Raw genomic sequence first — 27,378 nt, 5'->3', positions numbered from 1 at the left:
ATGGGTCTGTCCCATCTGATGCCACCCTGGTCGTCCCGAGGCCAGAAGGGATGGGAGAGTGTTTGCCCTTGACACACAAGGACCTGTGGCCGAGGCGGAGGGAAACCACAGGAAAGAGGTTCAGGGAAACGCAATCGCTGAAAACGGTTTTTAAGAAAGCTTCCTCAAGAGAGTGGTTAAGCGAAATTTCAAGCCTGCGAACAGGCAGGCCAGAGGGGACCAAGGAGACAGGTGCCCTGGCGTCGCCGGCGGGAGCACGCACGGCCACGGTCCTGGGGTAGGTGTCCTGGCAGGACTGTTAACAGGAGGATACGGAGTCCTCTGACTCAGCCCACGGATGTAGGAACAAGGGTATCGGATGAAACAGGCCTGTGGGACACCGTCACAGGCCACTTGTCTGTGTCAGCTGTTTGCCTGGTTGGTCATTCAGTTTGTCACAAGCGGTGACATCTGGGTCAGGGACGGGTAACAGAACAGTGGACGGATGAAACGTGCCTGTCCTCGGGCACCTGACAGTCCACGTGCACTGAGTCACACTGAGGGATGGGTGTCACTGCACTGTCCGAACGGCTAAGCTCTCGAAATCCTCGGGCCCGGTCAGCAGGGCACGGAGGATCTGCTCGCTGTGCCACGGTCTGTCGCTGAAGAGGGAGACGCATGACCCGAGGGTCTGGGAGGGTCTGGGAAGGGGCTGGGCTTGCTGTGGACCCGCAGAGAACATGCACGGGAAACCCAGAGGGACTCTGGCGTACCCAACGGCACAGCACGACGGACGGGGCCTCCTGGGGCTCAGCAGTCCCAGGCCACATGGAAAACTCTGACAGCTGAAAACATGAATCTAAAAGCTGGAGGGCCCAGCTACCCTGGGTGAAGGGTGGACAGCGCCGTGGGGGGTCCTCCCGCTACACCCTCCCTGGGCCTGCCCCACTCTCGCTCAGGACAGGGCCGCGCTTCAGGAGACCTTCTGGAAGTCGCTTACATGGAACTAGGGATTCATCACCCTAGGGACGGTGTCCTAGTATGTCTGGGTTCTGGCAGCTCAGGTCACGCCTTGTTTCCAGTGCGTGTGGGTTCGGGCGCTTCTCATGTCTTCCACACTCTCCACCAGCAGCGCTTGCCCAGGGCTGCACCTGGAGTCGCCCGGTGAACTCTAAGCAGTCCCTCAAAACTCCGCATCGGACGGGTCCTAGCAGGGGTCTGGGCACTGGGGCTTTGTGGAGATCTCTGGTGTTTCAGTCCTCAGCAGGGCTGAAAGTCACTGGGTTGGTGGGACTGGTCACACTAGAATGGTGGGACCCCCAGGCAGAGGGACCAGAGAGAACCAGAGCAGACAGGTCCTGGCGGGGGGCCGAGCAGGAGGCCCCTGAGTGCACCTGCCCCCCCGGGGCGGAGGGTCGGAAGCAGACAGAGGTGGCGGGGAAGCCAGCGGAGGGAGAGGAGGTCCCATCAGCCGAGGGGCAGAGGGGTGCCGCCCAGCATCACCACGACCACCTCGGCGCCCAGAGAAAAGCCAGTCCTGGGGCCCAGGCCCAGGGAGAACCTGGGGGCACAGAGAGGGAGGGAGGAGGGCGGCCTCCCGCAGAGCTGGGTCGGGGCCGGTGACCTCTGAGCGGGTAACCAGTAACTCTGTGAAGAGAAAACGCCAGAGCGCATCTCGACCTCGGCCCCCTGCGTTTCAGGCAGTGAGTGTCTGCACTGGGGCTGTCCTGAGTCCCCGTCAGGGCCTGGGAGGCTCCTGCACCCAGCCCGGCTGGGGGGAGCAGGTGCACAGACCTGGGGTGGGGGGGACCTTCGGGGAACTACAGTGAGGGTCTCGGGCCACCCCATCGCAGGGATGCCACATCCTACACGGGCCCTCCAGCCGCTGGGGCACGAGAGGGGTCTGCCCGGGACATGGCTTCTCCTTCCGGCTCTGAACGGCCCCAAGGGCTGGGCCACTGGGACGCCCCGACGGCCGGATTGACAAACGTCCCTCAGAGCAGATACTGAGCCACCGACAGGGGAACTTGAAGGGGGTGCCCCCCCATGGGCCCTGCTCCCTGGCCTTGCGCAGCTGCACACAAGAAGTGGGGGCCCCTGGGACTCGGCAGGCCGCTGTCCAAGGGGCCGCCCAGCGAGGGGAGGGGCTCTGCTCGGACGCCTTGTCCTTCCTGCGGCCCCACGATGGGCGCTGCTGACTCCTCGAACCTTCACTAACCCCTTTCCCCTGCCAGGCCTTTCCGGGTTTAGCTCCTCGGGCCCCCGGGGTCCCCACTGTCCCGGTGGAGGCGTCTAGCGGGCAGCCCCAGGTCCGCACCAGGACCCGGCCCAGTGGCAAACACAACACCCCCAGGGGCACGGTCCGGGAACCTTCCAGAGCAGGACGGGGCCGTCGGCATTCAGCCCGGGGCCTGGCTCCTCTGCTCCTCACCAGACTTCGGGGTCTCAGTTTCCTGTCCGTGCCTCCTCTGAGGACCCTCGTTGAGGGCAAGCCCTCCCAAGGGCCCTGAGCCCACCTGCGCCCGTGATGATCTTGGAAAGGGACCGGTCTGCAAAGGACCCTCCTACCCCTGCCCTGTCTTTGGTTTCAGTTTGGCTTTTCCTACAGCCGTGAATTAAGAGGACACCATGGGGCCGGCCCCCCGTGTGCAGGGACGTCTCGGGGGGGCCACGAGGGTGCTGAGCGGCGGAGGCCACTGCTTACCGTTCGGAATTGGCCGGCATGGTGGGGTCGATGGACACCATGGCGTCGTCCGCAGTCAGCAGAGAGATGGTCGTGTTCCTGGAAGACACACCGCGTCAGTGTCCCTGAGTTCTAAGGGACAAGTGGCCCGGCCCCAGGGCAGGGCAGAGCCTGTGTGTAATTCCAAGGGCTCCGTCCGTTTTTGAGGGCTTTAAAGTGGGAAGGGGAGGCAGTCTAAGTTACGGAGCAGGGATGAGACCCGAGCGTGGCTGCGGGTCAGCAGGGAGACCTCTGCCCTCAGCTTCACTGCCCCTGGGAGCCACGGGGGCGGGGACCTCTCCTAGGAAGAAGTTTCTAGCGGGGAAACCGAGTCTCCACACCTTCCCCCCCAACCCCTCGTCCCCGGGCCTCTGCTGAGCCGGGTGTGTGTGTGTGTGTGTGTGTGTGTGTGTGTGTGTGTGTGTGTGGCCTTGGACACGTGATTTAACCCTCTCTGGTCTCCGGTGGCCTGCAAGGGTGTCGGGGGGGGGGCACTTGAATCTGGTCATTTGCGAGAACCGAATGAGTCTGTTTCCCAGCGCGATGCTCCAAGACGCCCAGGCCGCGGCCTGTTTCTGCCGCTGTAATCTGCAGTTTGCTGTAAGGTCCGGGCGACGCCTCGGCCTGTCCTCCCCTGCCTGTGACCCCTTCCTCGACCCAGGTCGCCGCGCCGGGCTCAGGGGCCACACAGAAGGCGACCCCGACCACCCTTCACAGTCAGAACGTCAGGGCAGAAACTGCCCTCAGACAGACCGTTCGCCGTGGGAATAACCCAGGAATTCTGACGATTCTACGGGGATTTCCGCCTTTTCAACTGCTTTCTGAAAATCTGTCTTTCCCAAACAGGGCTCTGCGGCACCCCGCCCAGCCGCCTCCCCCAGATAGAAAATCGCGCCCACGGGATTGTTTGGGGCTGGGGGACCCAAGCCAAAACACAACCCCCTCCTGGATCCTTCTTCAAATAAATAAAAAGGGGAAAAGACCCTCTTAAGACGGTGATTTCTGTCTAGTTCCGCCCAGCGGTTTCCTGCAGGCATCGCCGGGGAGGGTGGGGTGGGGGGGGTTGGGGGGCTGGAGGCCGCCCTGCCCTCCTGCCGGTCTCACTCACTGACTGGGAAGGGCCCCCAAGTGCGAGGTGAGCCACGGGGCCCTGGCCCACCCGTCACCCCTCGGACCTGGCGGCTGGCCCTCCCTCCCAGACTGGGTCCTCTCTGGGAGCCAGTGCCCTGCTGGTGGGGGTGGGGCGTTCTGGGGGTGGGCCAGGGGAGGGGTGGCCTGGGGGGCGGGGCGTTCTGGGGGCGGGGCGAGCTGGGCCACTCACCGGGGCAGGCCGGTGGCGATGCAGAACAGGTCCATGATGTCACTGGAGTTACAGTACTTGCTGAAGACCACCTGCAAGACACAGCCGCAGGGCATGAGGGGCGGGAGGTGGGGAACCGGTTTCCACGGCGACGTCACTGCACGTTCTCTCCGGCCCCTCCCGCAGGTCCGCAGCCGTGGCCTGGAATGCCACCCGAGGTCTCCTCACCCAGTCCATCCATACAGACCGTGACACCGGCCGTCCGTTGTGCCCGAAACAGTCATGAAGGCAGAGCTCCCGCCCACGAGACAGCCGCCCGGGTCGGGGCTGACCACGGCCACCACCGCCTGACGCACAGACTGACTCCCTCGCCTCCCGACAGCCCACCGCCAGGAGTCCCCGGGAGTCCTGGGGGCTCATCGGCCGGACCCGTGCTCGACCAGAGCTCCCTGCTAAGCCAGGCCCAGGGCAGAGGCCTCCTGAGTTCCGTGGAAGAGCTTTCCAGCGGGACTTTCCGTGGAGAAACGGAGCTGCGTGGCCAGCTGGCCGTGCTCAGGGAGGGTGTGGAAGGGCGTCGTCGCCAGCGGAGAGGGGACCCGAGTGAGGGCCAAGGCGCGGGCACGATCTGGAGCAGAGACAGGGCCCCGGTGTGTGCCGAGGCCGGCAGGAACATGGGGGTGCGGTGGGGGCCGCCGGCCGGCAGCGGGACGGCGTTCACCCGCAGACTGGGGCACACCCCTCCCCGAGCTCCACCTCTTCCAGAAGGTTCTTCCACCCACGGAGATGGCCTTGGCATCCCGGCTTCCTCACGCTCAGCCAGGGGCAAGTGGCCAGGGCTCCCTGGTGTCCCCTGCCAGCTTCAGGCTGTGACCTCCTACCCGGGACCACTCCTGGCTCACCACACCCCACCTCTGCGAATCTGAAAGGTATGGTATTAAGCCGGACAGTAAGGAGGGACTGGCCCGGCCACATACCTCCGGTGACCAAGCCTGGGCTGCGACGCACACAGGCTTCACGCAGCTCCGCTCTAGCCGGGGGAGAGGGGAGCTGGTGTGCGCTGCCCGCCCCCGCACTCCTGTCCCTGCTCGGCACCAGACGGGGTCAGGGCAGGGCCAGCCACGGCTTCCACGTCTACCCCGGCTCTGACCATGCGTGGCCGTGGCTGCCAGAGCGTGTTTCCCACGTGGAGGTCGTATCCTGCTCCACGGAGCCTGGAGCCGGGTGGGCCCTGCCAGTGGCGGCTGCTCAGGGGACCCTGGCTGCCCTGGGTGGTGGCGGGGGTTGGGAGGGGGATTGCCGTACTCCGTGTCTGCCCGACACGGGCCCCGATTTCTGGAGCGTGCATTTACCGATGTGCATTTCTGGCCTGGAGTCCATGTGCGAATTCTCAGACAAAGCAACATTTAAGGAAAGCCAGTCTTAATACCCACTCTCTGTCCTCCTGTGGTTTCTCCCCTTCCCCTCCTTAAGGGAGGATGACGAGCAGCCGCGGGGCTGACCGGTTGACAGTCGGGCAAGACGCACAGAAGCGTGGTGACAGCCGTCTGTTATCTGGGTGTCGCAAACACAGATGACTCGTGGCTCCCTCCCCGTTTACAACCCAGCTGTGGCGGGACCCGTCTGCCAAGAAAGTGACTCCGTCTTCGGGGCCTCAGGCTCGGGCAGGAGTAGGAGAGCCTCACAGAGCAGAGTGGGCCGAGTGTGCCAGGCCTTCGAGTGCCCGCCGGGCCCTTGCTCTGGGCACCTACATGGGAGAGCAGACCCGGCCCAGGGGGTGGGTGGGAGGTACCTCCTGGCTGCTGCCTGAACGGCACTGATGGGTTTATCACATTCTCGTGGGCGTGGGCACGAAGTCAACCGCCGCTAGCCACTGGGCTTCCTGCTCAGATGCTGGGTGCTGCGTCACCAGCCGGTCCCCATCCTGACCAAGGAGAGAACCACCTGGCAGTTAGGTTTGGGCTGGGTTTTACAAGCCGGGAACGACAAACGCCAGCACTATCGCAGAAGAAGACATCAGTATGTGGATACGCCCAGGAGGGGACTAGGGACTGGGCAGGGTGGGGGTCGGGGCAGGTGCCCCCTCGAGGGGGCTGAGCATCCCTGGGGAGCTCCTCTGTGAGGCTGGTTGCTATCTTTATCACCAGGGGGACAATCTCAGATGCTGGCAAGCCATGAGGGCCCTCGGCAGCTGTCGAAATCACAGAAAATGTCTGTGGGACCTCTCCAAATCATTAAAAAAACGATCTGCATCGGACATGTCGTGCTTTGGGGGCTGGCTGTTTGAAAACAGGCGCTTACGTTCATTGTTGCTGTTACTGTGTACGCTGCCTGTGAATTTTTTACTCAACTGCCTTAGCAACAATTTTCACAGAGCTGTTTGGAACCGGCAGTAACAGATCTCCAGCAACATGTCCCTCACTACGATTCCTCTCCAGTGCTGCCCCCCAAGTGATTTTACGGGGCTCCGGCTGAAGATGGAGAGCCAGACGTGTAGACAACACACGGCTGTGGACCGCGGGGAGCGGGGAGGAACGGACGACGGGGCTGTCTTCTGCGGAGTCGCCTTCCGGCGGAGCAACACGTGAGCTCAGGTCCTCGGTGCGGGGACCCCGCTCCGTGTCCTTCCTCTGCTTGATCGGAGCTGATGCTTCTGGGACGTTCCCTGACCCTTGCACCAGCGACTCGTCTCAGCCCCCTGGACGTTCTTAAACTTGGCGGGAACGTGTCGTCCTCCGTGCATATGCTCTTGTCCTTCCTGACGACGCCTCTTAGTGACAAACGTCGCAGGGACTTCAGAAATCTCTCCCCAACCCAAACAAGGGCGCTGACTTCTGAAAACGGTCCTCCTGGCCTCTCGGGAAACGGCGGGAAATAAGCACAGTGACGAATCGTGGAAAAGGGGCAGACAGCCCAAGTCTGGGCGTCCCCGGATGCCCTTCTGCGGGGGAGGACATCGCACCGCGGGTGCGTCTGCGACGCGGAACACAGCTCGGCCACAACAAGGAGTAAATCACCGATCCACAACTGGATGGGTCTCCAGGGGTTTGTGCCGAGTGAATAAAAGCCCATCCCCAAAGTTCCCACACCGTATGGTTCCATTTAGGTGACGCTCCCGAAATGACATAATTGTAGAGATGGAGAGATTAGCGTGAGCCAGGAGTTAGGGACGGGTGGGTGGAGGAAGCAGGTGGGCGGGTCTGAACGGGCGGAACTGTCCATCCTGTCCCCGCGGTTGTGGCTGCAGGAACCTGCCCGTGGCATGGGACTGTAGAGACTTGGTACCCACAGTCAGACACCACAGTAAAATAGGGGAAATCCGTGCATGGTGGTGGCTTGTCTCGCGGTCAGCAGCCCAGTTGTGATACCGAACCGTAATATCACAAGAAGCTACTGCGGGGGACACGGAGTAAAGGGTACCTGGATGTCTCTGCGTTATGTCTTAGAACGGCACGTGACTCTACAATGATCCCCCAGCGTTTATGTGGAACAGCTCCGGCTAGGGGTGGCGAGGGGGTGCCCTGCCCGGACTGTGTGTCCACACGGCCCCAGGGAAGGCAGTTGGGCAAGGTGTGCCCTCTGACCCAGAATGCCATTTCTGGGAATTGCCTGTGAGTAAATAATAATGCCGAACATGAGAATAAGAGCATTTACGATGTCGCAGGCTCCACTCGGGCACCTTCCTGACCCCGGCCGCCGCCCCGTAAGCAAAGACACGTGGCCCGGAGGGTCCTCTCATAGGACGGATCGCGCAGAAATGGAATTAGGCTAAACATCCTACTAACGACGGAATGATTCCATTTTAGGACGTCTCCATGACGGAACATTATTTTGGCATTAAAATCGTGTTTTCTGAAGACTCCCGAATGCTATGTTGGAAAGTACTTGCCGACGCGACACCGAGTGAAATGCTCGGGATAAAACATCACGTAGAAGAGAGCCGCTTGCACGCGCGTGTGCACACACACACCAGAACGCAGGAGAGGTCCCGAGATGCCTGGATTCTTTTTTTTTTTTCTTTTTATGTGCTCTGCGTTTTTCAAAATATTCAACAATGAATATGCAGGACCTTCATAAGCACGAGAAAAGCGATCTGGATCTGGAGGCGAGGCTGGTCACTGATAACAGAACTAGCTGATGAACGTTCGTTCCCTCCTGATAGCACGCGTGAGGCATTTACATAAAATTCTTAGGAGAGAGAAAACATTTACCATTTTTTATTTGGAAAGAATATTCTTTGGCGTTAAGCCAAGCAGATGAGGAAATTAATCAGAGGACAAAACCCAGAATTTAAATAGCACTCAGCAGGGGGCGGGGGGGGGCTGGGGAAGAAGGGGGAGGCACCAGGAGAGCATCAGGGAAGTGGGGGGTCGCAGAGACAGTGTGGGGGTGGCCGAGGAGGAATCCAGAGCAGAGGCGAGGCCGGTGCCTCCTGGGATGGAGCGGGGCGGGGAGGGGGTCCAGGCCTCTGGGCTGGCCACGGGTGCACCAGTCCTAACTTGGGGGACTGAGGGGGCCCTATGTGGCCCCGTGACTGGGGGGGAACTGGTGGTGGCAAACAGCAGGGAGAGGGCGGGAAGGGGGGGGTCCCTCCCCAACAGGTGCTCTGAGGGCTTGACGCATGCCTCCAGGCCTCACTCCCCATGGGCCCAGGATTTCCAGGCAAAGAATTTCCGAGCTCCAGACCTGATGAGAACGTCCCTCAGGTCCACCCATCTTCAAGACCCTGCTGAACTGAGGGTTCTGATGACCAGGCCGGGTGTGGGGGCCTGGGCCCCTCTCTCAGGAGGCTGCACTGAGCCTGGGCAGGGGCCTCGAGGGCTCCGGACCAGCAGGTGGGCTGAGAGCGGCTCAGGTGGGGAAGCCAGGACGGACTTGTGAAGGGGCCTGTGCTGGGGCGTGGGGCGTCGGGACAGGATCCTGGTCCCCTGGGACTCAGATCTCCTTTAAGTAGCCTGTCTGAAATGCCTTTGGACATCATTACAAAGCACATATCAGTGATTGGAGGCGGGGGACACATTATCTTCAGGGTCAGGCCTGCGTGGCTGTTACCTGCGAGGTTGCCCATGACGGCCATCCTAAGTCCTGGTGGCCCCCAGGCAATGTTCTGGGGGCCAAAACCCGAAGTGAAGGCAGCTGTGGCTGAGCTCATGAGCCGCAGCCGCCACTCTGAGCCCCTGCTTCCAGCTGCGGTGCCCGCTTCCAGCTGCGGTGCCCACACAAGGACCCTCCCTGTTTCCGTTAGTTCTTCGGTGGGCGCTATCGATCTGAACTTCCAGAACAAACACGTCACTAACTCCTTATATAACCTTCTCATATTAGGATTGCTCGTGAGATTTTGTGGGGGGAATGAGTTCAGCTGCCTACATGGTGCAAATCAGAGCACCAATTCTTCAGGCCATCAGGGCAGACAGCGGGTTAGTGGCTGCTCTCTGCGGGCTCCTTCTGAATCGGCAGGTCCTGCTTCGTCTGGAGGCTGTGCCATTCCAGCTGTCTCACAACCCCTGGGTCACCCCTGGCTGGTCTCTGGTGTCGTGCACTGCTCCAGGCACGGGCAAGGCAGAGGGGTGCGCAGGGAAGAGTCAGAGATGTGAGTTTTCTGAACCGCTCCAAGGCTCTGATTCTCCTACAAAAGGAGGAATGGTCCCTTGCCTGTGGAATGTTCAGAGGGTTCGTTATGACACAGAGGGCCTGTACGCACTAAGTGCGAAGTTGTGCGGCCCCTGTGATTACTGGACGCGTCCCTGGAAACCCTTCCCTGGGAAAGGGGATGGGGAGGCTCCTCCTTGACCCTTTAAGACCGTTTACCCCAGCAAGAGGCACCAAGGGCACCCAGCCCCGACTCCAACGCGGCGGCAGTCCTCTTTCAGTAGAGGACGACCGAAGGGTGTGCCATCTTGGGAATGCTGCCACAACGCAGGCGCCATTGCTCTAACCGATGCCCCCGTGCTGATTATCAACCACATTCAACTCTGTCCAAACTGCAACAAAAGTGGGGTCAGAGCAATTCAAATACGTATTCATCAGTTTCCAGAATCAGCAGGTAAGAGTTAAAAAAAATACTCTGAGAGACTCCGTGATCCCTGGGATTTCCCTGCGTCAGTTTTCTCTTCTGTTAAAGGTGGAAGGAAGTCTTTGGAAGATGAGGCCCCGTGGGCAGAACTGTGGGCAGTTCCTTTGCACCCCATGGAGCCCGGGATCTGTCCATTGGGGGAGCAATGGTGCCCAAACATCCTCCCGCGCCAATGAGCTGAGGCTGAAGTCTGCATCTGCTGGTTTAGGTCAGGCTAATGATGCCAGCGCCGCCATCACCACCTCCACCTGGACCTCCTCCGCCACCAGCACCATCCCTGCCATGGCCTCCACCAGGACCTCCTCCACCACCAGAACCATCTCCGCCATCACCAGCACCACCACACCACCACTACGTCCCCCATCACTGCTGCCTAACAGGACCGAGCCTATGCTTGGGCCAGAGCCTGAGCCAAATGCCCTACGAGCCCCGTGACCCTGGGTCCTCATAAGAACCTCATAAGCTTGGTGTCACCATCACCCCTGTCGCAGGGAGTGAAGAAGCTGGCCTGGCCTGGCTGGTGTGGACCCACATGCAAACTCAGACCGCCCCCCACCCCCCAAGGACTCTAAGCCCAGAGACAGAGGCTGTGCCGCCAGGAGAGCTGTAGGAGGTCTGCGTGGGAGGTAGGTCCCTTGCCCATAATGACGTATGCATTCTCTGTTTGCCTTGTTTTCCGATTGCCGATATTTCTGATGGCGTACTGGGAGCGGATATTGACTTGGGCTCCTCTCCCAGAGGAAAAATAAATCACTTCAAATTCCTTATCTTTTGTTGACCAAGCTGTGATTGTCTTCTGTAGCTTCTGTAATCTACTAAGGTCTTACCTACACTTCTATAAGCTCGTGTTAAGACTCTGCCCTGGAAGTAAACTAGAGAATTTTCACTCTGGCTCCTGGATCCCACGTTCCAGCTCCAGGAGTTCGAACCCAACCTGGCCCAGAGAACAGCCAACGTAAGCCCATCTGCAGATTCGCCACTTTTCTGTCTTTGGGGGAGTTAAAGGCAAATTTCCTTTGGCTTATCAGTGCCCAAGAATCACAAGTTTAATACAGAAGACAGGCTAAGCAGAGACCAAGACCAAAATCCCAACTTTTATGTTTTTTAAACACTCTGGAAATAAACGCGTGACTTAACTAAGGCCAAGACCGGAGGCTGGCCACGTCCCTGTCCTCCTGTGCGCGTCGGCAGTGTGTCCGCAGTTCTCCGCGAATTCTGAACTGCGCAGACCCGTACGCCTGAGCGTATCATTCATGCCGTGCTCCTCCTTGTCTAGAGCAGGTAACGATAACCCCACAGCCAGAACGACTACAGTTAACCGCCAGGCAGGCGATGCCTCAAATGAACTGCAGTAGGCATCATTTCCCTTTCCAAGTCAGGAGGGATCTTTCTGGCCAGTGTGTTTGAAAAGAACACGAAACAAGAGCAGAAGCCGCCATTTCTTACTACGGGCAGACTCACTGCACACAGTCTTCTAAAGAGAAGCCCCGGGGGCGCCCAGCGGGCTCCATTGGTGAAGCCCCAGACTCATGATTCCGGTTCAGGTCACAATCTCAAGGTCATGAGATCGAGCCCCATGTCGGGATCCGTGCTGGGCATGGACGCTGCTTGAGGATTCTTTCTCTCCCTCTGCCCCCCCCCCCCCCGCATGCCTGCACGCACGCTCTCTCTCTGTGTCAAATCAATAAATAAAATCTTGAAGAAGAGAAGTCCTGTTGTGCGCTGGAGACGCTCCAGTGCCCGCAGCAGCCCTGTCCCCCACCTGCCAGCCCGGCCGTCCGCACCGCCCCAGCCCGCGGGTCCGCACCCCGGCTTCCCTCCCTGCTGGGACGGCCGTGAGCTCAGTGGACACAACATTCTGCGTCATCTGTGCGCGTCTCCGAGGGGATCCCTGACATCCCAACATCTCGTGGTTGAAAATCACACGGAGAGGGAGTCGACAACCATCTCCCTTAGCCCTCCTCGGGGGTCCCCCTCCATGTCCTCCCACAGCTCTGCGTCTCTGTCCGGTGCACGTCTGTATCTGCGTCTCAGGGCGCGCCGGAAGGATGGATTCTTCACCAGATCAAGGGCAGGGATGGACCAAACACGTGGATGGAAAGAGACTTACAGAGACAGTCGACAGAGGCAGCGCCCGGCCCGGCGTGGATCCTGACTTGAAAACAAGTGTGTGTGTGTGTGTGTGTGTGTGTGTGTGTGAGACAGAGAGAGAGAGAGAGAGAGAGAGAGAGTGTGTCGGGGGGGGAGACGGTCCCCTTTCCTTTCTTTGCTATTATTGGGCATAAAACCTTCGATCCTTAAAGCCTGCCTCGGACGAGGGTGTCATTCTTCCCATTCAGTAGATACTAAGGCTCAGAGTTTCAGGAACATTTCCAGCCACACAGCGAGTGAGCGGCGGTGACGGTGACAGAGAGGAAGGGCTTGTGTGAGTGTCTGCCATCGGGGGGACAGTCGGCAAGGGAGCACAGAGGAACTGACGGCTCGGGGTGACCAACCGCGTGGGATGGTGGAGGCCACTGGGCGGGACGGTACCCAGGACCCCGAAGGGGCGTACAAAGCCTCCGGGAACTGGGGGAGACTCAGTTTGGGGCAAACACAAGGGGGGGCCCAAATATCGTTCTCTCCACCCTGGCAGGGCCCTTCCCTCCTCAGAGTGGGGGTAATGCCAGCCCCACCTGCTTCGAGGCGCCGTGAGCCCCCGTGGGGCCGTCTGTGCACCGAGCCCGGGAGGCGGCAGAGACCATCCATCATGTGGGTACACCTTTCCCTGAAGTCTGCCCGGTGGGGACGGAGCCCGAAGCCGGCTTCCTGGGTCCACCGGCAGCTCAGCCTCGCACGCACCCCGGGGCTTCGGGCAAAATCTTTACACCACACTCTCCGCACCTGCAACATGCGGCAGGCACTGGGCGCCCCCGTAAAATCCTCAGAGCGGCATCTGGGGCGTCGTGGGCACCGTCCAGAGGTCTGCTGGGCTGGCGCTAACCCCGTGTCACAGATCTGGAGTCTGAGCGTCGGGTCCCACGACTGGCATAGAGCAGGGCCAGACGCTAACCCAGCTGCCCATCCCAGGCCAACAAGGTGATGGCGGGGCAGGGTGTGGGGGCGAGCGAGCTACGGCTTCGTCCCTCCGCTCCGGCACACGGGAGGGCCTCGGCAAACGTCTACGAGGCCAAAGCGTCTGGGAGGCATAGCCGCTCAGCACGGCGGGAGCTCACTCCCCCCGGACAAACAGCGAGGTCTGGCGTGGGAGTAGAGGGACGGGTGAGACCCTGCTAGTGGCGTGTGGCCGGCCGGCGGGCAGGGGACGCGGTGGCAGCAGCGTGCACACGAACGAAGGCGAAGTGACCCGTCCTGCGGGGACGGAAGGCCGCAGAGCAAGGTGCACTGGGCCCCCGCTCCAGACCCACGATCCTGCTGGCCGGTACGGGAGGAGGCTTGGGGACAGGACGTGCAGCGCGGTCTGAGGCCAGAAGCCCGCAGGATGACGCCGTGCTCCGCCGTACGGGGCCACGTCTCCGCAGACATGATGAGATGACGGATCCTGGGATGAGACGAGCCCCGGTCACGGCGGGACGCGCCTTAGTGAAGTCACAGAACCGTATGGCGGCAGAGAGAGACGTGAAGACGGAAGAGAGCGTTCCGAAGGCACCTGAGCGGTGTGGCCACGAGCCGGTGTGCGCAGACGGGCCCCAGGAGCAGGAGAGCGAGGAGCGGCTCCCCCCAGGAGCCCCCAGGGCAGCGAGGCTCTGCCCATCACTTGATTTCAGTGCAGCCAAGTGGATCCTGGACTCCGGCCTCCAGAGCTTCAACGGCGTAAGTCGGTGCTGTTTGCTGTCGTGCGGAGAGCGGGAATGCGCCGCGGCAGCCCTGGGACCGGACGCCGCCCTGGCCTCCGCGCTCAGGCTGGGCTCTTCGCGGGGACGGGAATCCTTGAACGTGCGCGAGGCATGTGCGACCAGGAGCACCCAACGGGAGGGGCTGGGGGTGGATCCTGGATGGGAGCCCATCCCCTTGCCCCCCGTGAGAGCGGATGTGGCCTTGGGCGGGAGCGGGGGGCGGGGAGGCTGGGGAAGAACAGCGCGGCCTCGCAGGGGAGTTCCCGTCCGGCTGGCCACGCTCATTAGCACGGCCCGGGACACAGCTACGCAGACTGTGCAAACCGCCCTCCAGCTCAGGCCGCAGGCTGCCCCCGCTCAGCGGCGTCTTGGGGCCCGTGTGCCCGCGCCTGCGTCTGTCTGCGAGGGTCGGAGGCCTCCCCCGCACGGAACCCGCTTGTCATGGCCAGTCCTGTCGCTCTTCTGGATCGCTCTGTTGTTTTTCTGCTTCTGCCGTCTGAGGTCACTCTCCCTGGCCACAGAGGATGGATCGCAGGGGACTGAAAATGCAAGGAGGGACCCCAGGAAGGGTAAGACGTGTGCAGACGTGGCCTCCCTTCCAAGGACTGCTTCCAGCGAGGACATTTCCAGAGAGGTCTCTCTGGTTTCGGCGGGGTCTACCTTGAGGTCCCGCTCAAATCGGAGGCGGCTCTCCACGTAAGACCCTTGCATTTCCCCTGCGCTGGACCCCCACGTGGCTCTCCCCTCTAGCCTGCGCCCCGCCCCCCAAGGTCTCTCCTTTATCAGGGGCTGAGTGTGGGCCAGTGAGGCCCGTCCCGGGTCCAGACTTCTTCATGCCCGGGGGGAGGGCGGTGGAGAGGAGGGTTGGAGGGGGCGCTGGGGAGAACCGCCCACAGGAGACCCCGGCATGCGACCCTCAGCGGTGATGGGCAAGGCCGAGAGGGTGACAGCGGGTGACGAGACCTGGGGGAGACCTAGCCTGGGAGGCAGGAAAGCCCTCCCCAGCGGAGACCCCGAGCTCCGGCACCTTGGAAACTGATCACCACGGCTCCCATCCTCATTCCCGGCAGGAAGGACACAGGGGAGCCCCGGGCTGCGGCCGAGGCGGGGCTGGGTGGGAGCTGGTCCTTCCCGGGGGTCCTTGGAGCAGGCCAACGCGTGGCCGCAGAGGCCTTGGCTGAAGGGCCGGTGCTGGCTGAGGCTGGGTTGAGGCCCGGACTCCGAGGATTCCAGGCACCTGAGGCCTTGGGGCCTGTCCAGGAGAAGCCGTCCAGGCTTTGGGGGGAGGCTGGAGCATTAGCTCGAGCCTCCTTTCCAGGGATTACACGGGGGACTGCGACTTCTCTCCCGAGGCAACCACGCGTCGGCACTATCCCCTCATGCGGGCATCTTCAAGTAATCTTGGAAATGGTTCACCACCCAACCGTCTCGAGGCCCACGCTGGGTCTGCATGCGCACGAGACCCGGATCCACGCCGCGAGCCGAGCGCGCCCGGGACGAGCTGAGCCGCTCCCATGGCCTTCCGCCCGCCTCCCTACGGCAGGCCTGGGAAGCGAACCCCACTCCCTCCTGTTAACCGCGGCCATTCACACTCCCCCCGCACTGCTCACTTTCCACGGCCACTTTGTGCCAAGTGCGTGAGCAAGGCAAGCGAGGGAGGGGCGGGGTTTTACCCAAAGTTCTCTCTCCTGACACATCCCAGTACGGTAACCTGAGATGCCCTTTGAAAGGACTGCGATAGCCCCAGAAGTTTTGGGGTTGGGACGGACGGGGACACCTCATCCTGCAGCAGTCACAGGCTGGGGCCGGACACGGCGGTGGCAGGGCGTGGGGCAGCGTGGGCAGCGGGCTGCGGTCCCCACAGAGCCACCTGGTGAGCCGCGGCCGAGGACACGGAAATCCGAGAGACGTGGGAGGAAGTGGGCGGTGCAGGGCCGCGGGGAGCGGAGAAGTTCGTCCTTCCGGCCTCCCGGGCCTTCTCTTACTCCTTTCTACCGACCTGAAGTTTCGTTAGAAAAACGGAACAGAGTTTCCTGCCAGAAAAGAAGTGTCTGAGTGTGGGCGAGGGAGCCTGGAGTCCAAGCCGGCGGCTGCTGTGGCCTCCCTGTGGCCTCCCCACGCTGCACCGTGTCCCTCAGGGGCTGGCCTCCGCCCACCAGGCTGCAGCCTTGCGGGCCCTCCTGCGGGGCTGCTGCTGTCTCTCCAAAGGTCAGGGCTCTGCCCGAGGCCGTTGGACTTCAAGGGTGGCATGTCACCGGGATGTAACCTCAGCTTGGGGCCGTGTCTCCCCAGCCACACCGAGCCCAGACCTGCGTGCGGGCTCGCTCTTTAGTTCGATTCCTGGGGCTCACAGCGGTGGGTGGAAAGCCACCAGTCCTGGCTCTTTCCTCCAGAAGCCGAGCCTGGACCCCTTAGGAGGGACAGGTGGAGGCAGGAGGCGCCTTGAGGGGCCCCTCTGGGGCCTGGACCCTCCTCTGCTGTACAGTGGCCTCTCCGGCCGCCTGCTCTGTCCCTTGGGAGGACGAGCTGAGGGCTCACGACAGGGGCTGAGGCCAAATCAGAGATCCAGCCCCGGGCGGGTGGGGGGCAGGGGAAGTGGAGTGCTCTGGGAGGCATGTAGCCTGCAGCCTGGGTGGCTTCTGCACAGCACCCAGGAGGTCCAGGGTCCCCCACCCCTGGAGGGAACTGTCATTCTCAGCGCCTCCTCCTGCAAGGGTGTGCACCCCGCCGACGTCCAGACGCCACCCGCCCGTTTCTACACGGCTCCCCGAGGCTGGCACCCATTTCCTCACCTGTTCCGCCCAGGGCCACCCAGCCCGGCTTCCAGAAATACCTGTGGGGGAAATTCGTGGCTCCTACGCTTCCCCACGCACTGCTGTGCTCTGGGAGCCCCTTGGACCCCGGCTCCTTGGGCCCCTGCAGGCCGGCTTTGCCGCTGGGGCACAGATGCCGTCCCCCACCTCTGCTATCTGGGACACAGCCTTCCAAACGACACCCACAAAATGGGATCGGATACACAGCCGTGCATCTGGGCGGCCTCAAGGGAGTCTGGAGTCTTAGGGGGTCCCAACAGGCCAGGCCTCATTGGCCAGGGCTGGGGTCGAGCTTCCCAGCCCCTCTAGTGTCTGCCCTGAGCTCCGGATGCTCTGTGATCGTGCTGGCCAGACGGAGGCCCCAGTGAGCGGTCTCAGAGGATGTGCGCCCCTTCCACCACGGCTCACGTCTCCACTTTTCCCCGCATGATGTTTATAGAGCACAGGTCTGAGCGAAATCAGTCCGCTGGCTGCTCCCCATTCGCCCCGGAAATGGCTGCTCCAGCCCGGCGGTGGCCACGCCCCGTGGAGGGTCCACGGTCAGCCCCGGTCCCCGGTCAGCCTTTCCCCACGCAAGCCCCGGGCTCCTGCTCTTGCAAGTGCAAATCCAGCCTCACTGAAGATCTCTGGATGATAACGTCGCCGTGGGGCCTCTTTCTCTGTTATTGGCGAGGCTATACAAGTTTTTAAAAGCGTTCCCTAAGGCAGAAGCTATAAGGATAGAGAGGCTGAATCACTGGGCTCCGGGAACCGCTTGCAGAACACATCAGCCCGTGCGCGGCCGGCCCTCAGGACGCCGTCGCGGCCGCCCGGCCCCTCCCTTTGCTGGTGCAGGGCAGCCGCGATCGGGCTCCACGGAGAGTCGGTGCCAACCCCCGCCTCCTCCCGCCATTCCACGGGAGGCCTCTGACTTTGTTTCCCCAGAGCATCCAGCCCTCCGTCTCCCCCAAGGCTGAGCAGCTCCCCCAGGCTGCACCCCGGGGGCCCAAGGGCCTTGGCGGGGGGTGCGGTCAGAAGTCCAGTGGCAAGTGAAGCAACGAGCCCCCCAGGGCCGCCACGGACCGCGGCTCGCCACACACTCCACAGTACACGTCCCTCCCACAGCAAAGTCACCGCTCGGAGCTAGGGGCATCACGACCGCCCTCTCTAGCAAAACAAATGAGCCTGCAGCCGGGCCCTCGTGCACCGAGCGCGGGCGCACAGGCGGGGCTGGCGGTCCTGGTCCACCCACGCCCCACTGCCCTGTGGTCCCCCGGGCTCCAGCTCTGGCACGGAGGAGAAACGAAAGGCATCGTGGGAAGGAGGGTGGACCTGGGGCTACCCCGGGCGGGGGGGGGGAGTGTGGTATCACAGAGCGGGGAGCACCGGGGGCGGGGCGGGCCCTGCGTGTCACAGAGCCGGTGCCTCCACACGGGGCCGGTGCCGGACCGAGGGCCGGCTGCCCCAGGGCCACTTGCCCACCCGAAGCGCCAAGCCGGGGGTCTCCGTCAGGCTCTCCCAACAAGACACGGAGCTCTGACTGCCTCGTAGCCACAACGCGAATAAATAATTATGAACAAAAAGATAGAAATACCAAGGCCTTGATGCAGCTCTCGCCACGTCCCTGTTTCCGCACTGGAGGCGCATTTATGCGCGTCGTGAGAACGACCGCATCGGGGAGGGGCTCCCGTCACCGCACGTCCCAGACGGAGTCACTGAGGCGCGTAAGGAACTTGCCTGCACGAGACCAGCTTCAAAACCAGACGCGCTTGCCCCGGAATCCGCGCTCTTGACCGTGACGTCCCGCTGCCAGGGCCACGCCCGCGAGGTCCCTGCAGCCCGGGGGGGGGGGGTCCCCTGCCTGGGGGGGGGGCAGCCGCCTTCCCTGAGCAGTTCGCTGTCCCGCCCGGACGTGTCCCACTTCCCAGGCCACACCACACCCGAGTCCGCGGATTCACGCAGCCGCGACCAGGACACCGCGGAGGGCTTGAGGGAGACGGCGGTTCAGAACACACAGGAGCGGACCCGAGGCCTAGACCCGGCTTTGCTGGTGAGGAAATGAGACTGGGGGAGACTGAGATTCCCGGACGAGGAGGGGTTCGCGGAGGGTGGACGGATAAACAGGCCGTGGAGAGGAGACACAACGGAGCAGGGTCCGGGCTCAAAAAGGAGGCCGCCCCAGGCGACGCGGACAAAGCTTGAAGACGCCCCGCCCAGTTAAACAAGCCGGTCACAGGACAGATGCTGGGACCCGCTCACGGGAGGGACCCACAGGGACAGAGAGGAGCTGGCGGGCGCCCGCTGCTGGGGAGGGGCCTGGGGAGGGGCCTGGGGAGGTCGCCGTGACGGGACAGAGATTCAGTCTGAGAAGATGGACTTAGGACGCACGGTGGGGGCTGCACGAGGAGGGCGCTCAGGGCCACAGAACCCGGAAACGGTTAAGGCGACAACGTTTATGTGTATTTTGTTATGATTAAAAAAACCAGTCACACGGGCATCGTCTAAATCCAACGGGCACAGACGTTCGGGCTCTATCGTAATCTCGGGCCGCTCTTCAGCAGGGCTGTGAGTGCCTGTCGGGCCGGGGATCCCAGCGGGGTCCGGCTCAGGGATCCGGGGAGCAGACGCAAGCCGCGGCGGAGGTGGGGGACGCGTGGACTGGGCTGGAGGCGGTGGAGGCGACGGTGGAGACTGTTGTAGTGAACGAGCCGAGAGCTGAGTGCGGATCATACCCGGCCCACGACCGGCCTGTGCACCACACGCCAGGGAGACACGCATGTGCTCTGCATGCTCCTGCAGCTGGGTCTTTGTGCACCGTGTCCTGGGGATGTTTTCCTGAGTCGGAACCTGGAAATGCAGACACTCAGCATCCAAACGGGGAGGAGACAGCCCAGCGCGCTGAGCGAGGGCCAGCAGATCCATCTCACCCGTCCGAAGCCGGGCGGCGCATGCCGGGCCGTCTCCCCAGGCTGGGGCACGTGCTTCCAGGGACGGGGGCAACGCTGGGCTGGGTCGCGACAGCTCGGTGGCCAGTTCCTATCTTGTCACCACGCGGCTGAGCAGGAAGCCAAGATGCAGGGGGGCATCCTTCCCTGCGGCGGGACCCGCTGGTGAGCTACTGCTGTCTTGCCCAGGTGCCTGCCTGGGGGTGCCTTTGTGTCCTCCGGGTACCCTCTTATCCCTTCGGTGCAAGACCCCCTCCAGTTCCCAGGAGCACCGCCTGCTGGGCCATCGGGGACCTGGAAGCAGGGACTGGGTGTGGAGGGCTCATCCTTGTGCCTTCTGCGGTGGGAGGGGCCTCGGGGGCAGCAGAGCTGGGGCAGGGGTAGGGGGCCAGCCTCCGGGGCCAAGGCACCCCCTGTGCCCAGTCCTGCTGTCTGACTGCGGGGCCGTGTCCTGGGCTCCCCGGGGCTGGCTCTGCTGTCACGCTCTGCCGAGGGCGTTTCCTCTTCCATCTGCTGTCGGCTCCCGTCAGCGGTGTGACGGGGACACTGCGCCGGTCACCTTCTCTTGCTTCTCTTCCCTGACGACCAGAGCTGCACTCTGCCCGTGTCTGAGGCCGGCAGCCCATACCCCCCAGCAGCCCTGGAGGACAGCTGGCCCTCCCACTCAGGACTCCCGGGGTTCTGTTTCCAGCAGTGTCTGCCAAGTTGGAGACGAAGGGTCCCGGACCGTGGGACCTGGGGGCCTGGGGCCTCAGTTCCGGCTGGCAGTGGGCTCGCAGGATGGGAACCAGGGACAGGACGGGCTGCCTCAGCTCCCTCCACAGGGTCCCAGGGGAGGCAGGGAGCAAGGCCTACATGCACGACGTGCTGACCCAGCCCCCCACGTGGCCGGCTCGCCCCGGGCACTTTGCACATTACTCAGCGCCATCTGTGGTCACCCGATGGGGGCGTCACTGTCGTCCCCACTTTACCGAGGACAAGGTGACTTCCCTTGGGCCTCCGAGCTGTCAAGGGACAGAGCTGGACCTGCGGGGCTGTCTGTCCCTCCCCACTCTGGGTGGCCACCCCTCCAAGACAGAGGAGCTGCACGCAGTCTGCGAGACCTCCGCGTCATCTGTCAATCCTGATGACATCAGTGGGGGTCAGCCACAGCCCTGCCGGGGCCTCCAGATGTTGGGGACGAGCTTCGGGCCACGGCACATGGGAAGGAGGAGGGAGGCCCGCACGCCCTGACTTCTCAGTGCCCGGGGCTGGTTAGAGTTTGGAGAGGCTGTGTTTCCCAGGGTTTCTGTTTGTACAGCACCTGTGGGCACCGCAGGCCGTGGGGGTGATCTGCTTGTTGAGTAATTGGCTGAGCACACGGAGTTCCTGTTGAGCCTCGCCTCCCAGCTCTGACCCAGCAGGAGACAGACGGATGGGTCATCGTGAGCCATCGTGAGCTGTCGTGAGCTCGGGGGCAGGGGGGCAGGCCTGGAGGCAGAATGCCTTCCCCATCTCTGACAGCCCACCTCTGGTTTTACGCTGGAAACCAAGACGGTGTCGGATGACCCCCCCTCCAAACTTCCCTGCCTTGCCATTGGCCTCTGTCACCATTTCAGTCCCCGCGTGAATATCTCAAGCTATCAGCATTTAAAGGAAGATACACAGAAGGTGCTGGAACAGCTGGGGACGGCCGAGGGGAGTCCCCGTTACCTGGCAGGGACTCGGGGTTAACAGAAGCGCCCGAGCCCAGGGCACTCGCCCTGAGTCTGCCTGGCCAGCGGATCAGCCCTGTGCCAGCCCAGGGAGACCGGCCCCCCGCCCCTGGCTGGCGGCTCTGCTGGCCCAGAGCATGGACGGAGCAGGTGCACACATCTGAAAGTGAAAGGAAATTGTCACTGGGCTTGGCCAGGTGGCAGGACAGACGTATTTTCCAGGAAGGGGAAAGGTGCCCATGGTTCGGGGGGGACTCAAGGACCTGCCGTGCCGACCACCAGGGAACAAGACAGGGGCAGCTGCACCCCTTCTTTCAAAAACAGGAAACAGGACTGACCTGAAGAAGAGTGGGCAGCTCGTGTCTGCGCCAAGGCAAGCAGCAGAGGCAGAGGAGCCTGAAGTCCCTGGGAGGGCTCAGGGCTGCAGCCAGCGGGGACAGAGGGAGGCAGTGAGAGGGAGGGAGGCGGCTGGCTGGGCTGCAGAGGCCTGGACTCCAAGGGCGGGGGGAGGGGAGGGCCCGGCCACAGAGGAAAGCCGTGGTCTGAGCCCTGTAGGAGCCTGGGGAGGAACCGGGGCCCAGAATCCCGGCCCAGCGTGCCCAGGCGGCATGGACGCCGGCTCCCTGGGAGACTGTCCTCACCCAGATGCGGCTTCTCCGCGGCCCCAGCCCAAAAGCGGGGCCCAAGGTCACATGAAACCCTCCCTCTTCTTCACTGGTAAGGCATCAGACCCACAGCTGGACGTGCTAGCGGGCAGGGCCCCTCCACCTCTCCCAGGCCGAGGGCATCGCCGGGACAACCCAGCTGAGGGCATCCTCTTTCCGGAGGTACCACGGGCGAGCGGGAGAAAGGATGCGTACTGAGGCCAGGGCCAGCGGAGGACAGAGAAAAGCAAACCTTCTGGGCAAAGAGGAGAAGCAGCAGCTTCTAGAGCAGAGCCTTCTGGAGCGGGGTCCCCAGCTATCCAGCTTTGGGGCCCCCGGCTCCCATTCCCTCCTCCTCCAACAGGAGCGGGGGATGAGGCGTGAAGGGGACAGGTGTGTGGGCGTGAGTGAGGCTGTCCCCTCGGCCACGCAGCCGTTCCCGACCCGGGTCACCCCGAGGCCACCCTCCCCCCACCCCAGGTGTCCCCCAAAGCCAGCCTTCACCAAGGGAGGGAGCCTATTTCTCACGCCCCCCACTTCTGGCATCACAGCCCTGCCCCACCAGCGGGGCCTGCCGTGTCCTTCTGTCCGTCACTGGATGCCCTGCCACAGCTGTGGTTTACTCTCTGTGAGCCCGTCGCTCTGCGGAACAGAGTCGTGGGTGTCGCGTTCGCACGGGACCCAGCCCCCCGCACACGGTGGCTGTTCGACAGCTCGTCTGGAGAGCGGGCTCAGTGACGGTCGCGTCCAGCCGATCCTATGACAGGAAGCACTGCGGGCATCCCCACCTTACACGGAGACCGGGGACCTCGCCCAGGCCACGGGGGCAGCCGCACAGCTCTCTGCTGCTTTGTGAGGACCCAGGGGGCGCAGACTTGGACGGTAAGCCTCCTCTGCCCTCCGGCCCCTCTGCAAGCCGCTGACGGGAAGCCCGTGCGGGAGGTCGATCCCCAAACCCCACTGCCGGTCCTGCACTGTGTCCTGCACTGTCTCGAGTCTTCTTCTCGACCGAAAGCACTGAACTCCCTATCTGGCGGCGGCAGTGGCTTCTCCAAGGCCCCGGACGCCTCCCGTGTCATCACCCCAAGCACGTCCTCAGACCGGGCTCGCGGCCTCCCTTCAGAGGATGCGGGACCGTTCCCCCAAGCTTGGCTAGAGCACGTGACACCCACAGCCATCACTGTCCCCCACACCTGTGCCCTCGTGGGGGGAGCGTGGGGTGCCCGAGAGCAGGGTCACTGGAGGGGCAGAGCGCAGGGGAGACAAAGCAGGGGCTCAGCCCCTCCCCCGCCCCCAGCGCGCCTGCCCGCCCCTCGGAAGCCCCAGGGCTCTGTGTCTGTGACCTTCCTGGGAGAAGCACTCGGAAGGATAAAAGGGAGACAGAGCAGGACCGATTCCAGTGCCCGGGACCTGAAGGAAAGAAAGCGCGGCGACAGGCGACGAATGTTCTCAGCGGAGACATCTGTGGTCCCCACCATGCTGCTGGGTATGAGGTCCACGTACCGTGGTCCTTTCCCAGCCCGTGCCTGGAAACCCCAGATGCCTGCGCTCCCAGCCAGGGCGAAAAGTCCAGCTCTGAGGCTCCACCAGTGTCAGCAGCAACGAAGGAGGGCCCAGAGCAAGGTCAAGAACCACCACCAGGGGTTGTGGCCGTGGGCGAGGCTTCAGGACCACGGCCTGCCTGCACCCCACCCTGCCGTCTCTATCAGCAAAAGGCCACTCGCGGACAGAGAGAGGGACTCGAGCACGATGCCCACCCTGTCCCCGCAGTGCCCCCCACACTCTGGTCATACAGTCTCGTGTCCTTCTCAGGACAGCCTATAAAGCAGCGACCGCCGTCCCCCTTTACAGATGATGGGGCCAGCCCAGAGCCGTCGGGGGACTTGCTCGAGACCCCAGAGAGTGGGGACGCCAGCACTTGGCAGCAGATGTGGCCCCTCCCAAGGCCACGGCCCGCCCCCCCCCCAATGCAGCCTCCGGGGCTGTTCTTCCGGAGGTCACCCCTACCTCAGGGGTGTCGCCTTCTACAAGCCAGCCTGCCTGTCACGGCAGCGCTCGCCAGCCTCGGCGCGCTCCTCCCGTACCCGTGGTGCCTCTCTGCCACTCCTTACCCACTTCCAATCCAGCTTCGGGGGGTCGGGGGGACCTGGGGGAGTCCCCGGGAAGCAGCTGTCACTTCTGACCCGGTGGTGGCATCTCATCCCACCTCTTTCAGAAGGTGGACAAAGGCCGATCTTGGAGATTCTCTTCTGGTGTGGTAGGAGGGTGTGTGCGCGTTTGCACGCGTGTGTGTGCTGGCACGGGGCGGGTCTGTGCCTGTGTGTGTGGCTCGTGCACGTGTGTGTATCTGTGCGTGTACGTGTGCACACACGATTTCAGGCACGCGTTGCGTGTGAACACGCATGTGCACACGCGTGGGCACGTTTGTACGCGCGTGTGTACACTGCGCGGGATGGATGGCACCGAGGGTCATTCCTGCCTTTGAGGGGATGTTAAATTCCGGTTCGGTCACAGAAGTCTGGGGACCGGGGTCCAGTCCTCCATCTGCCGCTGACCAAGTGCCTAGCCCTGATGGAGGGAGAGGCTTGACAGCCTGGCTCCCAGAGGTTTCCAGCTCCCCACTCTCGGATTCTATTACCCCGGGTGATGGTGGGGGAAGGGGCTTCTCACTTCCTGGGATGCAGCCGGGGATGGGGAGAGTGAGGCTGGCTTCTGGCAAGGCTCTCAGCTGGCAGAGGCACTCCAGAGATCTCTGGAGCCTCCCCCCACCCCGACCCCAAGCCTCCTCCATGACCAGCTGGGGGATCCCTCCCTGGCATCCCGGCAAGGGGTGCGGGGTCCTTGAGAAGAGCAAGGGGAGAGGTGGGAGCTTCCCTGAAATGTCCAGCTGAAGTTTGGGAGCTGGGAGAGATGCCTCACTATGGCTTTTCTTGGGGGGGGGGGCTGGCACAGAAGGAGCTAAATGCCCCCTCCAAGCCGCTCTCTTATTGTTCCTCTCTGCCAATCAGAAGCCTGGGTCCAGGACGCTCTGGACTCAGGCCAGGGGCTCAGAAAGGGAGGGGCCGGGGACAAAGGGGGTCTGCGAGGGAGGCCCCTGCTATGAGAGTCAAGTTGGTTAGGGACAGTGGACATCTGGAGGGCTTCATGCCTCCAGAGAGGGGCAGAGGGGCCCGGGGCTGGGCCAGCCGTCCCTGTCTGTCTGTGGGCCCAGGAGGCAGAGCAGCCTTGAGGGCCCCCCTCCGCCGTCAGAGCTGACCATCTGCCCAGGGGGGTACACGGGCGGTGGGGGTGGGGGTGCGGGGCACAGCCCCTGCTCCCCAAGCCCCGCCCCCCGCACCTGCTCCCCGCTGGCCAGGAAGTACTGTCACTGCCTAGGGGTGGGGGCGGCACCGCCGACTCGGGCCCCCTCCGTGCCTCGGTCACCGTGTCCGCGGGGGGACCCGACCCGCAGGGCAGCCCGGGGCCCCGCTGTGGGGTCGGTCAGAGGGAAATGAAAGGCTTCCTGCACCAGCCTCTGAACACACAAACTCGGCCTGATGAGATTTGTTGCAGAGAGCTCTGCCCATGAGCTCTACCCCCTTGTGGGTCGCCCCTTTCCACGAGGGGGAGGGGCGCGTGGGGACCGCAGCGCCGCGGAGCCCCCCGCCCCCAGCCGAACTTGTCAGAGGCTGCAGCCCCGACCCAGGACGCGCCGACGCGGAGACGACGGCCCCCACCCCGGCCGCCCGCCGCCGCCAGGTTCCCCCCACCGCCACCGCTGCCCCGGCGACCACCTCCCCAACGGCGCCGTCACCGGGAGGGGCCGCCCAGCGGGATCGCACGGCGGGGGTCCAGCGCGGCGCGGCGGGGGGCCCGGGGGGAGGGCGTGGGCGCCGGGCGGGGGGGGTCCGCGGGCGCCGGCGGCCGCGGTGCGGAGGCTGGGGAGGAGCTACCTTCTGGATGCGCCCATCGATGTCCAAGTAGATGGCCTTGGGCCGGTAGCTGGAGGAGCCGGACCCCATCTCCCCGGCGGCGCGCTCGGACTTTCGCTGTACTTTCCCGACGCCAGCCGCCGCGGGGAGGGCGGGCCGTGGGAGGCGGGAGGGGGCGGCGGCGCGGGGACGGCGCGGACCAGCCAACCAGCGCCCCGCAGCCGCTCCGGTGCGCCCGGCCGCCGCCTCTGGCGCGCGCGGCCGCCGGCTCCGCCCCCGGCGCGGCCCCCGCCCGCCTCCCTCCGCCTCCGCCTCCTCCCGGTTTCCCCCCGCCCCCTCCTCCCTCCGCCCGCCTCCCTCTTCCTCCCGGTCCCTCCTCTTCCCTCCCTTCTCCTTTCCTCCCCTCTGCCCCTTCCTCCCTTCCCACACTAGGGCACACCCCCTCTTCTTCCGCTGGGCTCCGGCGCTGGGGGTCGGGGCCAAGCGTCCAGCCTATCCGCACGTGACCTCCGGGCAGGTGCCCGCAGCGACGGACCCCTCCGGCTACCGAGTCGGTCAGCGCCCCTCCCCACCAACCCTCCAGAAAATCCCCAGAGCGACCCCGTCTGGCTGCAGGGCTGGTCACCTTCCCACAAGGACAGTTGCTCAGCGTGACTCCTTTGCCCCAGGGGGCTAATCAAGCATGGGGGCGGGGCGCTTGGGGGGGCCCTGAGCTACGGGGGGTCATTAACCCAACGCAGGACCGCTGGGCATGAGGCAGCTCCCCAGGCTCAGCCTCTCCCGGCCGTGATTGCCATCCTTTAATCTGACTAGGAAATGGGAAAAGTTGCCTCTCATTCATGTGCATCCTTCCCTTAAGTTTTCTGTACATTCTGGGAATGACAGCCTCTTTCCAGCTGCACCCAGAGCTGAAATGGCAATTTTATTTCTGTCCTTAATGGAGCGGGAGAGAGGATTACCCAGCCATCAGCTCTCGCTGGGTTCAGCGCGGCTCTGCCCACCCTCCCCCAACCTCCTTAATTGCTGCAGGGAGTATGGTTTAAGCAGGAGGGAAAGAAGGGATTTCAGGCCCGCGGTGACCTGTAGATCACTGTGCGGGCTGCTCCCGATTCTGGGATCTCCCAGGGGGACCCAGATGGGGGGAGGGCTGGTGAGTGCTGAGTGGCTCCAAGTGCCTGTTGCTTTTGGAAGCGAGTGTCCATGCAGCCAGAGAATGCGCTGATTGTTCCATTCTCTGTGAATTCCAAGCCACTGCCTGCCATCTGTTGAATGTCTGGGTTTTGTGTATTGAGAGAGTGCCTGGTGCGCACAGGCTCCTCCCTCCCTCCGGGCTCTCCCGGGCCAGGCTGACCACCGCCAACCATCACTGCTGTTCCGTCCCTGGCCATCCGGCCTCGCCCGGCGCCCAGGCTCTCCAGAGTCCTCCAGGCCACCCGGAGCACGGACCAGCCTGGAGCCCTGGGGAAGACGGGCCTCCTCATCTTT

The 27,378-nt window shown here is 63.4% G+C and overlaps 1 protein-coding gene across 3 annotated transcripts in view; it reads right to left on the bottom strand.

Moving 5' to 3' along the window:
• PDE9A (phosphodiesterase 9A) overlaps positions 1 to 26,145 on the bottom strand; it is an 81,442-nt gene extending 55,297 nt beyond the window's left edge. For all 3 annotated transcript variants that reach the window (XM_032356161.1, XM_032356155.1, XM_032356169.1), the window contains exons 1-3: positions 25,915 to 26,145; positions 4,023 to 4,093; positions 2,684 to 2,761 (exon numbers count right to left, since the gene is read on the bottom strand). In XM_032356161.1, coding sequence (XP_032212052.1) covers positions 2,684 to 2,761; positions 4,023 to 4,093; positions 25,915 to 25,983 — 218 coding nt within the window. In that variant the 5' untranslated portion in view covers positions 25,984 to 26,145. The remainder of the gene's footprint in view (positions 1 to 2,683; positions 2,762 to 4,022; positions 4,094 to 25,914) is intronic.
• Between the last annotated feature and the right edge of the window lie 1,233 nt (positions 26,146 to 27,378).

Source organism: Mustela erminea, chromosome 1 (genome assembly GCF_009829155.1).
Source record: "Mustela erminea isolate mMusErm1 chromosome 1, mMusErm1.Pri, whole genome shotgun sequence".
Taxonomy (NCBI): Eukaryota; Metazoa; Chordata; class Mammalia; order Carnivora; family Mustelidae; genus Mustela; species Mustela erminea.
The sequence above is the reverse complement of the archived record's forward strand: the minus strand, read 5'-3'. Positions and strand labels throughout refer to the sequence as shown.